This window comes from Dysidea avara, chromosome 12 (assembly GCF_963678975.1).
Source record: "Dysidea avara chromosome 12, odDysAvar1.4, whole genome shotgun sequence".
NCBI classification, from domain to species: domain Eukaryota; kingdom Metazoa; phylum Porifera; class Demospongiae; order Dictyoceratida; family Dysideidae; genus Dysidea; species Dysidea avara.
In genome coordinates, this window is record NC_089283.1 from 23541668 (window position 1) to 23553602 (window position 11935).

The window sequence follows — 11935 nt, forward strand, 5'->3', positions numbered from 1 at the left end:
TTCCACTGTAACAGAATTTTAAAATTCTAAAAGTACCAGAGCTAAACTAAAATCTAGACTATAAATTACCACCCACACAATTATAAATCTATTAGTATCGTAGAGCCAACCATTAGAAGTAACAAAACATGGGAACTGCAGAAACATTTGAGCATAATTATGAGCATAATAGGTAAAAATCTTGAGCACTGCAGCATAGCATAATAGGTAAAATTAAAAACATAATAGGCTGGTGCTTACCTATAACTTCAACACAATGGACACCTCTTTACATATATCAGCTAACAGACAACCTATAGTATGAGTACCCCTGCTATGTACTATAAATATCTCTGCAAAGAAAACCTCTGCATAAAGGAGAGGCAATCATGGTCCCCTGGTGTCTGTCATTTAGAGTCTCAGTACATATATATGTCCGTACATTCTGTGTTGCTCTCCTCTGTGCTTCCATTGATACCCTTCGATTGTACAGCAGTATTAATCTCTACAGATAGTACCATTAAATGTTGTGTTTTGGTTACTATATGAATTTCCCACTAGGGACCCGCCGATTATGCTAGCATAATTTTGAGCATAATAGGTACCTAAAAGCATTGAGCATAATGCCAGCATAATAGGTTAAATATTTGTACGATAGTGTAAACTCTTGCTAGGAAAATGACAATTGCAAAATAAGATTGATATACTCTAATAGAGCAGTCAGTAACTCTAATAGAACAATCATCAACCTGACTGTTCTATTAGAGTATATCGATCTTGTCTTTTACATGCAGGCATGCAGCAAGAATTTATTGTTTGTGTTCCAGCCACTCATTTTTTTCTTGTTAAACTAGCAGCAAAGCATATGAACTAAGGCATGAACATTGAGCATAATAGGTAAATATTGAGCATTAATTTAAGCATAATAGGTGAATTTTTGAGCAGTGCAGCATAGCATAATAGGTAAAATTATGAGCATAATCGGCGGGTCCCTATTTCCCACCTAGTTTAGGTTTAGCTAACTTTTGGCACTTCTTCTTGCTGCATGCTTGTTTCATTTTTCCTGGTCCACCAAAACGAGGCTTGTCTTTACAATACTTGCACTGGCCACAATCTGCTTGTAGGCAGTTGTCACACAACCCACATCTGCGACTTGTAGGCCTACATTTCATTCCTGCAAAGATAGACATTTGGTGTTGTACAGCAATGCGTGTCAAATGTGTAATGTGTGTGCAAGTGTGTGTGTGTGTGTGTGTGTGTGTGTGCGTGTATGTGTGAGCGAGTGCATACATATGCATTTATGTATGTAATGGGTGTGGGACTTAGCATGTGAAGGCCTTCACTGTTCAGTCTCATTGCTCCCGAGCAGTACTAGTCCAAGCATTTGCAGCTACACTGATTGATAGCATACACAAGAGAAGATGGGTAGGTGTCACTGTGTGTACACAGCAACCAAAGACTATGCTTAGCTTTCATATGTGTTGTGTCTGTGTGTCTGTGTGTCTGTGTGCTCAAAGTGTGTCCGAGTACACAAATGGTATAGATATGAGCCACCACAGCTATTTGCCTCAAACTCCTTGTACAATTGAATCTTTAAATTGTAACATTACCAAGATTTCTTGGAGGTTTAGAGGGTCTGGGTTTATTTTTCCTGAGTGGACACTAGTAATGATGCATTCCCTTAAGTAATTATTGTAACATGCATTTAGTGTTCAACTAGCTGAAACCTACACTCTGTCTTATAGATACTATTAACAAACTTGCTGTGTTATTCTGCCAGCTGCCTTAAACCACTTTTTAGTACACTGGCTTCCTCCACAATATTTGCAAAGCTGAAACATGAAATTGGTACTAAAGCTTTGTCTTGTGCCCAGCCATTCTGTGTCAGAATTAAGTGATCACCTCTCGCACTTTGGTGTGTTTGTACAGGGTTTTCTGCACTTTTTTCGATTTCATACAAGATGTGTAGTGTGTTTTAAAGCAGTTTATCTGGTAATAGTGGTGGATACACTCAAACCAACAAATTTCTTTAACAGTGATGGTAGCAGAGGTTATTTCACTTCAAGGATAACAAACACACGTTCACAACCTCACTACACATGTTGCACAAAATTGCAAGAAGTGCTGAAATCCCCTGTAGTATTATGGTGCTCATCTCCCATCCAAATTTTAGCCCCATACACCACATGGTTTATGATTAACAGTATAATTGTGTTAAAGGTTCATTGATAATGTGGGCCATATATTTTCAATCAATTGTTTATACCTGCAAGATTTACAACAGAAGGCTTAACATCACTGGCAGTATGGTCTTCCATTTTGGTGTGTTTCTTTGTATCATCAGCAGCTTTCTTTGTGTTAGACTATAAGGACATCGATCATGATTGCCCATAAATCACAAAAGCAAACCTTTTCTAAATCTGTGTACTCTGTAGCAATAGCCTCAGTGGGCTCTGTATCCTATTAGCATGTATGTTTGACCCAACATCTGTAAGTAATCTAATGATACACACCTTAGACTCCAATTTTGCAAGTATGGATAATTTCTCATCAGTAGTTGCATGCCTGCATGGCAGTGGAGTGAATAGATATAAAATAGCGAGCATGCTTGTGAGGCAGCAAATTTCTCACCTCAACCGATTAATTTTGGAGATTTCTTCCTGCCTGGTGAACCAATTACCTTCTTGAATTTCCATTGGTGGTCAAGTTTCTTCCCGGGTGCTATGGTCTACTTGTTAGAAAATGGTCGTGGCATTGAGGTTGACTTCTCAGAATGCTCAATTGTTGCCTTGCACTTTAAGATAGCATTGGTTAACAATCAGTTGATGTGCTGCAAGCACGGCTTCACTTCTTCAGTTGTTATTAGCATGCGTAGTTCATTTAGAAGAGTACGAGTAGTTTGTAGGTGTGTATTACTATCACCTTAGATGTATTTATACATGGTTACTGACTGGTATGATAATACAGCAGCATGCTTACCACGACTGGTGGTGGTGGTATCTTCTGTAGGTTGTTCAACTGGAGGATAGTGCACTGTGATTGGCTGGTCTTCGTAATCCTCATCCCATGGTTCATCTGACCCCTGCTGTTGAGATCATTGTAAGGAATGTACACGGTGTATATGTTTATAAATATGTCCATTTCCATAGTCATAACACTGGTGATCACATGTATACATGTGGCAACACAGGAATCCACACTCAGAATTATGTGCATACATCTGGTCCAACTGAACATTCAGAGCAGGCTGCTGACTTTTTGCTCACAGTATACCCAACAGTGACAAGGCCAGAGGTACTCTTGACAATCCAATGATTGCCATCAATGTCCTGAAATGTTATATAATACATTGTTATGATACATGTGCAATTTTACACACTGTCACATCTTCAGCTTTAATTTGCAATCCTCTCTTGTGCCTATGAGCTTCCTTGACCTTCTGTTTATTGATTGTCCCCAATCTTTGCTTTTGTGCCACCTTGAAAAAGCAATCTTGTTCAATTCTCCGCAGAGCATCAATTAGAAAGTCCACTCAGGTGTCTTCTATTGACTTTACCGTTCAGGTAGTTAGTCTTTAGTTTAGCATGAAAACTATGAAGTATATGTATTGTTTATAATGCGTATCTTGCAAACTTGAAGCGTGGGCACCTTTCTAAGTACATGTTGGAGTCAGTATCTGCATGAGAAAAGTGGTGATAGCATCTTGCCCATTTATCTATTCACACAGAATCATCATGTTGCATTGCTGCAATCAGTAGTAGCAGCTAAGAGTAGTAGCAGCAGTTAAGAGCAGTAGCATCTAGATGCAAGCTGTATTGAGTAATAGGCAGTTGCAAGCAGCAGTTGCAAGCAGCAGCTGCAAACAGCAGTTGCAAGCAGCAGCAGCAAGTCACAATTAGAAATATCAGCCAGAAGTAGCACGTAAAAGCATTAATAACTGCAAACAGCAACAGCCTGCTGCAAGAAGCAGCAGCAACTACAAAATTACAGGCAGCAAATTGTGAGTAGCAACTGTTGTCTGTAAAGAAGCAGCAGACAGCATATGCAGCAGAAGCATCTTTAGTTTGCAGGTGAATCATTAGCTGATTTTCAGGTGGAACATGAGTTAATATACATGTAAGTGAAATATCACTTAGTCGGTTTGTAGCTTGATCTTTAGCTAATTTAAAACATTAGTTATAGTTTGCAGGTGAAACATCAGCTAATTTGCAGGCAGAATATTAGATAGTGTACAGGGGAAACATTTTTTAACTTTTGCAGATAGAATATTAACTAGCTTTTAGGTGAAACATTTAAACAGGTCCCCATTTAAGCAGCTGGGTAGACTGGAGCAATGTGAGTAAAGTTTCTTGTTCAAGGGAACAGCAACAACAACACCAAATGGCATAACCAAGAATCGAACCTGAAATCTCTTGATTACCAGGCCGATGCTCTAGCCACTTGGCTATGCTGCCTCTACACACACACTATACTGCACTACATACACTACACACACACACACACACACACACACACACACACACACACACACACACACACACACACACACACACACACACACAGTACACTACGTATGTACGTATATACCACACAGAAAAACACTACTACAGCTATGACATACATGAACGAGTATTGTGCTTATCTATGTGTACATGCATACATACATACATACATACTTAACAGGAATGATAGTAATTACTTGAATAATTCCTTTAATATAATTATTATTATATTTTGTGATTATTGCATATCATGATTAGTGGTGCAATCGATTAACAGCATAACTGATAATCACACAGCCCTACTTCCTCCATTATGTACCACCAACAGGTCATGGAAGAACCACCTAAGGAGTGTCACAAAGGAACATCAATTAAGTATCTACCAGACCTTGTGCATACTGGTTCATGAAGTAGACAGATCTTTGTTTACCACATGGATGACCCAGTTTACTGAGTACTGGAACACCATGCAGAGAGCCCAACTTTGTCAAGTATTTTAACACTTACTACAAGGAAAGAGCAGGTAATTAAGTATGTACTTATCTGCAGCTTTTTGCTGATATTTTGACAGTTAGCAACAGGCAGCTGCTGCTTATTGTTTACTTTCTGCTGCTGTAACTGTTTTTTATTTTATTTTACTGATGGCTGTTGGCTGCTACAAGGTGTACTTGCAGTTGATCAGTGCTTGTGATTAACTGTTGCTTGCAATTGTTTAACACTCCTTGCAGCTGTAGTTGCTGCTTCTTGCACCTGACTGCTACTACTGTATATAACTTGCTGCTGCTTGTAGCTGCCTGCTACTGTCTAGTTGGCTGCTAACTAGTACAGTAGTACAGTTGTGATTATGGCTTGCTGCTGCTTGTGATTGTCTGCTGCTTGTGATTGTCTAGTCATGTGCTACTATTTCTTGTAGCTTACTGTTACTTTGTATGCAGCTAACTACCAACTGCTTCTGCTGGTTGTAAATTGTTGCTGTTACCAGAGCTATGTGCAGTTTGCTATTACTTCTAGCTTTCCACATGCTTATATAATACTAATTAGTATACTAATGTATGCAGTGATTAATATGAGATTGCAAAGTAAATTTGAGAATAATAAACTTAGTTAAATGTATGTATCAAGCTTGATGTGTAGTTACTTAATGGACTGCATAAGTGCATATGTAACAAAGTGGTTACTCAATCACTTAGTGGCAATTAATTCATTACTATGTGTAAATATCATATTCCATGTCATGTGTAATCATTAATTTAACAGGGGTGGCATACCTGACAGATTATTTTAGGGAAAATAAAAGTGATGGAAAAGCAAATCTTTATGCATACTGTAGACATCTGTTTAATAATTCCTGAAGTCAACTGCTGCATAATATCTTGATACCTGACTCATGTGACCCACAAATATCATAACATAAGTAAAGAATGGCCGATTATCTGATTGAATGTGTTTAGTTAGGAGTATGCCAGTGTCATTGCATATGAGCTCAGTTCCAACTAGTCATCACTATTATGTTATCTATATAAGCCATTAGTTGTTATGTAATGCTATACATGATATGTCTTGTGGTGGAACCACCACCAGCAGATTTGCATGTGTTCGATCTGTTATTGATGAAAGGCTATAAAGAAGGCTGTTACCTGAGAACTCAAGCATTCTACATACCACCTGTGCTTTAGTGTGAGATGTGATGCTAATATAAAGTAACTCTACCAAAGTTAATCCAAACACATTCATTTATCTAGTATTTTGATGTGCATACAGCAGTAACTATATAAATTGTAATGTGCCATATGTAGTAAGATAAACCTTAGAGGTGGAAAATTAACAAATTTGTTGGTTGCTAGTTTGCAGATGGAATATTGGCTAGTTTGTAGGTGGAATATGAAGATAAACATTAAGTAGTTTACAGGTTAAACATAAACTATTTTGCAGGTAGACCATGAACTAGCAAAGATAGAATATTAGCTGGCCTGAGGCTGGAGCTATAGTTTGCAGGTGAGACATTCACAGCAGGAACATGAGCTAGTTACAGATGGAGTTTTCAGGTGGAGCATTAGCTGTTTTTCATCTGCTAGTTTGTATGCCATTATCGGCAAATTGGTCATCAGCTAATATTTGCGGTAAAGCTTTAGCCAGATTGCAGCTTGTGTAATAGCTAGATTATTGGTTAGTTTGCAGGTGACGCATTGCTGGTTTGCAGCCAAAACATCAGCTAGTTTACAGGTGAAACATCAACTAGTTTGCAGGTGAGAATTAGATAGTTTGATATTGTAAATACACACTGTATAGCAGCTGGCTAAAGGTGCTGCAAATGGCAGATAGTTACAGACAGTACTTAACCTAAAGCAGCATACAGCTATTTTCAGCTGTAGAAAGCTGCAATAAGTAGCCAGCTGCAAGAAGCAGAATCAAGATCAGTCATAGCAACAGTGCACTACAAGTAGAACCACTATCAGAAGCAGTATCAGCTGCCAATAGCAGTAACAGCAGCAATAAAAATGGTGATCTGTAAACAGCAGTGCAAACCTGGCAGCCAGCTAATGCACCTAGCAGTAGCAGTAGCAGTAGCAGCAGCAGTAGTTGGTTTAACAATAGCAAGCAACATAAATTACCAAAATTTTATGATTCCCTAGTTTCAGGATTTTAAGTACTAGCTAGCTCCCCTAAATCAGCCCCTGAATCATTCTTGGTGTCTATTATGTTGTCAATCATATGATTATCACATGCTGGATGGAGAACATCATCTAAAATGCCAAATCGGAATTTCTGCCTGATATTGGCATTGCGGGTCCGATATTGGGTTTTGGTGTCCGACGTTGGCCTGGATTTGTGCAATAATCTATACTTAGTGTTCACTAACCTTGTCTAATTCATTCTTCTCTTTGTTAACTTCTACCATCTTCTTGGTCACCTCAATGTAGTGATAGTATAACAGTTCAACTTGATTCTGCACTTCCTCAACACTGCTGGCACTACTATAGCCATAATTAACACAAACTCATCCACACTGCCACTACCAAATTAAATAACTCAAACATTATAATTGTACTTGACACTTCACTTAAACATCTTACTATCACTGTAGCTGTCTATATACACATATCATAGCTCTGCTTTCTTATTTTCCAACTGTTTGTTGATGTCAATGCGAATTCCACATTAAATTTTGCTGTAACTCAACCATTTGTTCTACCACCATCATCACCTAAACAATTAGAATATACATCAATTCACCTTTACAAACAGACCAGTTAGTCACTCACCATAAAGGACTAGTCATTCTGATGTCTTTATCACTGTTCCTCTGGCCAGGCAACAGTCTAGCTCCAAACATTACACCAACTATAAACTTTTGATTGTACTACCACTACTACCCAGTTATAATGTTCATTTCAAATAAACCACTTTAGTGAAAAATAACAAATCTACAACAACAAATAATACACTTCCTACTACAACCTAAAATACTAGTCACTACAAAACTACTAAAATACTACTAGTGTAAATTGTTACTAAAACACTACTAGCCTGTTACCATAATAATAACTGTGATCAGCTATTACAATCTGTCCGTCATCCATCATCACTACTCCACAAGGACAACTAAACATTTCCTTGCCTTGATAGACACCTTCAATGGCTGATGTAAACTTCCCATTATCTTTAAACACCAACATACAGGCAGTGTTATTAGAACTGATCAACAAGTGTCCATCTGGTGTATAGTGTATCCCAACTGGAGCTTGTAACTTGAAGGGCACACCAGTAAAATCACCAAACACTTTAAGGAATTGTCCTTTAGTGGTGAACACCTGGACTCTGTTATTGTCTTTGTCTGTAATGAACAACTGATCCTCACTATTATTCAGTGTCATGTCACGAGGTGTCCTGAAGGTACCAGGTTTTGTGCCATGTTGTCCAAAACAGTGAGAGAATTGTTCATTTTGAAATAATTGAATTCTGTTGTTGCCACTGTCACACACAAACAACAGTTGTGACTTGGACAATACTAGACCATGAGGAGACTGGAACTGACTGTTAGCTGTACCTTTATTGCCAAACTGGGAAATAAATTTTCCATTTAGTTGAAACTTCTGAATACAGTGCAAGTCACGATCTGCAACATACAAATATCCTTTCTTGTCTACTGCTATTCCAGTTATGTTCTGAAACTTTCCATTTCCACTACCTGCTCCACCAATAACATGAGAGTATTGGAAGTGTTTATCAAATACTACTAACTGTTTGGTGGAATGGTTACGAACAATAAGTTCATTGTTAGGTCCTTTAGCCAACAGATAAGGAGATATTAAGTTCTTGTTAGTTGGTCCATATTTGTCAATGATCTTCACCTCCTGATTCAACTTATTGTAGTCACAAATGTTCGTCAACACTTTGACTTTTTCATGGTTCACTTCTAATCCTCTCCAGTAAACTGATAATGAATGATCTTCCTTTCTTTTAGGATTATACCATATATGGTACTGTCCTCTTGACTCTTCTTCAATATGTGTATTCTGTAAAAGCGCTCTCTCCTTGTTGTAATGGATTTCTAGATCTTTTGATTGGTTCACTACGGGAGACCCAAAAATGTCTTTCAGTGTAACAGTCACTTTAACTTGACCTGGTTTGACTATTTGACCATATTCGGAACAACTACAATCAGGTAAATGTGGAAGACAAGACACGTCACAAACTGAATCATTAACAAACTCAACTGGGTGATGACAAATAACAATCATGTCACTTGGTTTACACTCTGGATCAAGGCTAGTATGTTCCACTTGTTTCGTTAATTCATCAACTCTATTATCAATCCATTTGTTGTATGTAAGTAATTGTCGTGTTCTGTTAACTGTTACTAGTCTCTCAGTGAATTCATCAGAGCTCACCAATTGGCTTTCCAAAAATTTTGCATTTTCTTTTTGTACAGCGAGTGTCTTTTTAAATGACGTCTTGATGGTGTTCACCTTTCCAACTGTTTCTTCTTCTTGTTGCTTCAACAACTTGTACACTTCACCATATGCAGCTCGTATCTTATCAATATTTGCTTCACTCTCAATGTCAACTTGTTTCTCACAATGTTCAATCTTCTTTACTCCATTTCTTAATTGTTCTAGCAACTGTTTCAGTGGAGCAGTGACTTTTTTTATCTTCTCTCTTTCTTCATCCACCACTTTATCCACATAGTCAAAATCATGATCGTGATGACCACGAGGATGATCCTTCATGGTGCAGTCTTGACATATTAAACTACTACAAGTCTTACAGTACAGGTCTAGTGTTTGTTTGGTGTGGGACTTGCAAAATTCTGCCTTTTCTGGTGTGGCTACAGCTTGTTTGGGATTTTGAAGAAATTCACTAATGGGAACAGTTTTGTGAGATTTCCATTTTCTGTGAAATTCGTTACAGTCTCGACATAGCGCTTCTTCACAATCTAGACACCACGTAATGGCTAGTGCCTCGGCTAGTGCGTCTTCTTCACATTTCCCACATTTCATGGTCACTGAAATTTGTCCGGATTCGTTTCGTTTTCCATAAATTTCCACTAAACGATTAATTGTAAAATTAGTGGGAATAGACGCTATCCCGTCTTGTGGAAGCGGTACACGACATAACGGACAGCATACAATGACCGCCATTTTCTTATTAGATTCTATACTCTCTATACATCGCTTACAGAATGTGTGTAAACACGGGATGGTCTTCGGATCAGTAAAAAGATCTCCACAGATGGAACAAGTTATTTCTTCCTCGATCTGTCGCCATTCCTTTTCTACGCCGCCGCCACACGCCATTATCTTCACGTGATGAATATAATTATCAAGAGGGGCGTGGCTGTACCGCAAAAATAGTAATAGTCTCCGGTTTATCCGTATAATTAGACCAGGCGCCACAATCGACAATGCAGCTGATGAGTGACCCTCGATTGTCATCGTGAAGTTCTCCAGGGCGTAACGTTATTGTTGCAGTGGACAACTACTTGGACACGATCGTTTGTAAGGGAAGTTTGTGCACAGACATACTAACTCAAGGGGGTTAGTATATATATGCATTTATGGTTTCTGTGTAGTGTAATTTACAGTTGTTAAATGACGTGTTACTCCTAGTGTAAGCCCTAGTGGTCTCCCCGTCGGTCTCCCCCTCCGGCTATGGTATGGACAAAGAGTGTAAAGTTGTTACTAGTGTCGCCGCTAGAACAGTTTCAGAAGTGTCAAGTTTCCCCAAACAAGGTGAGACCATTTCAGTGTTGTCCCAGTCATGCACAAGCTTTAATAAATTAACTAGTGTCCATTTGGTTGTACTTGGGGTACTTAGAGATAATGAGTCACTCTCTAGAACTCCTATGGTAGGGTCCGCAATCCGAAAAATCAACTTCTACAAATCAATCCCCCTACCATTGTGGGATGTTCATTGTAGTATCCCATTGCTTGATCCACCATGAAACCGGAGGCACGATTGTTGTCTTCACAGAAATATCATTTTCAGTATCTCACAAGATGCAAGATTTATTTTTAAAATTTCGTGCTCCACACAAAGGACCGGATGAAACTTGCTACTTAGCCAAATCGTATCCAGAGTTGTTGTAGTTGAAAAGTGCGCACAGAAATAAGTAAATGATTTGCTGGGTGCCCGGCACAGGGTTGCTTTCTTTGAAAAAACAGACAAAGAAATACAAAGTTTCGAATTCAAACTGCCCTACCACCCAGGGCAAGAGAAGCCAACTATTCCTCATAGTGTTTCGATACGGTTGGGTGCATAGTCTGTCTATGCTGTTAGTTTGGAAAAGATCTGAGACTTCTCACCATCTGGGTGACGAGCGTCAAAATTTTCTGCAGTATCAAAGAATTGTGTCGCGCTTTCTAGCCATTTCCAGCGCTTCTGCAGCCACAACAATCATCAATTATAAACTAAAACTATAGCAAAAGATGTCCCTGAACGTTTGGTAACAGCGGTTGTCAATCATTGTTTCATCCACAGCTTCCACGCCTCGCTCTAAGCTATGCATCAAGGGAGGCAGCAAAATCGTCCAAATTTGACTTCACCTCTCACGCTCCACAGCAGCTTCGAATCTTCACTAGATCACCCTACATCACCATTATGTTGCAAAACATCCCAAAACAAACCAAAAAATGCACAAAATCTTTCATTTTTGATTCGAGCTGGGTGGAGCTCCTGGTGAGCTGCTGGTATACCACATCATATGAAATCATAGAAATACCAACTACTACTACTACCAAACGTTTTGAACCATCTTTTATCATCATTCTGAACAAAATTAAGTGACCAGTGTGGCATCAGAAGTACTGGAAAGCACTTTGGTACCATTGAGAGAATCCCTTGAAATGACGCACGAAAATTTTGACGTTCTTCACCCAGATGGTGAGAAGTCTCAGATCCTTTCCAGACTAACAGCATAGACAGACTATGCATCCAACCTTATCACATCACTA

At 38.7% G+C, this 11935-nt stretch overlaps 2 protein-coding genes and 1 long non-coding RNA gene across 4 annotated transcripts; all 3 read right to left on the bottom strand.

The window, feature by feature from the left end:
- Nucleotides 1-898: 898 nt before the first annotated feature.
- Nucleotides 899-3066, bottom strand: LOC136241800 (DNA (cytosine-5)-methyltransferase 1-like). Of its 2 annotated transcripts, XM_066033126.1 has the most exons (6): nucleotides 2959-3066; nucleotides 2611-2901; nucleotides 2493-2544; nucleotides 2389-2439; nucleotides 2246-2342; nucleotides 899-1153 (listed from the first exon to the last, which is right to left on the bottom strand). In XM_066033126.1, the coding sequence occupies exons 2-6, from the start codon at nucleotides 2673-2675 to the stop codon at nucleotides 972-974; spliced, it is 447 nt and encodes a 148-aa protein (XP_065889198.1). In that variant the 5' UTR covers nucleotides 2676-2901; nucleotides 2959-3066; the 3' UTR covers nucleotides 899-971. The 2 variants fall into 2 exon arrangements, with proteins under 2 accessions (XP_065889198.1, XP_065889199.1); XM_066033127.1 differs by lacking the exon at nucleotides 2959-3066 and having other exon boundaries at nucleotides 2611-2917.
- Nucleotides 3067-3173: 107 nt separating this feature from the next.
- Nucleotides 3174-4120, bottom strand: LOC136241811 (uncharacterized). The gene is made up of 3 exons (XR_010694419.1): nucleotides 3628-4120; nucleotides 3359-3570; nucleotides 3174-3308 (listed from the first exon to the last, which is right to left on the bottom strand). It is a non-coding gene; the product is annotated as an uncharacterized lncRNA (long non-coding RNA).
- A 3747-nt stretch (nucleotides 4121-7867) lies between these two features.
- Nucleotides 7868-10310, bottom strand: LOC136241785 (E3 ubiquitin-protein ligase TRIM71-like). The gene has a single exon (XM_066033103.1). The coding sequence runs from the start codon at nucleotides 10277-10279 to the stop codon at nucleotides 7994-7996; it is 2286 nt and encodes a 761-aa protein (XP_065889175.1). The 5' UTR covers nucleotides 10280-10310; the 3' UTR covers nucleotides 7868-7993.
- Nucleotides 10311-11935: the final 1625 nt, after the last annotated feature.

Coding starts and splice junctions, on each gene's coding strand:
- LOC136241785 (XM_066033103.1), bottom strand. CDS start 10,279: ATGGCGTGTGGCGGCGGCGTAGAAAAGGAATGGCGACAGATCGAGGAA.
- LOC136241800 (XM_066033126.1), bottom strand. CDS start 2,675: ATGGAAATTCAAGAAGGTAATTGGTTCACCAGGCAGGAAGAAATCTCC. Junction 2,343..2,388: donor AGTACACAGATTTAGAAAAG/GTTTGCTTTTGT, acceptor ATGTCCTTATAG/TCTAACACAAAGAAAGCTGC. Junction 1,154..2,245: donor TTCTGTTGTAAATCTTGCAG/GTATAAACAATT, acceptor CTATCTTTGCAG/GAATGAAATGTAGGCCTACA.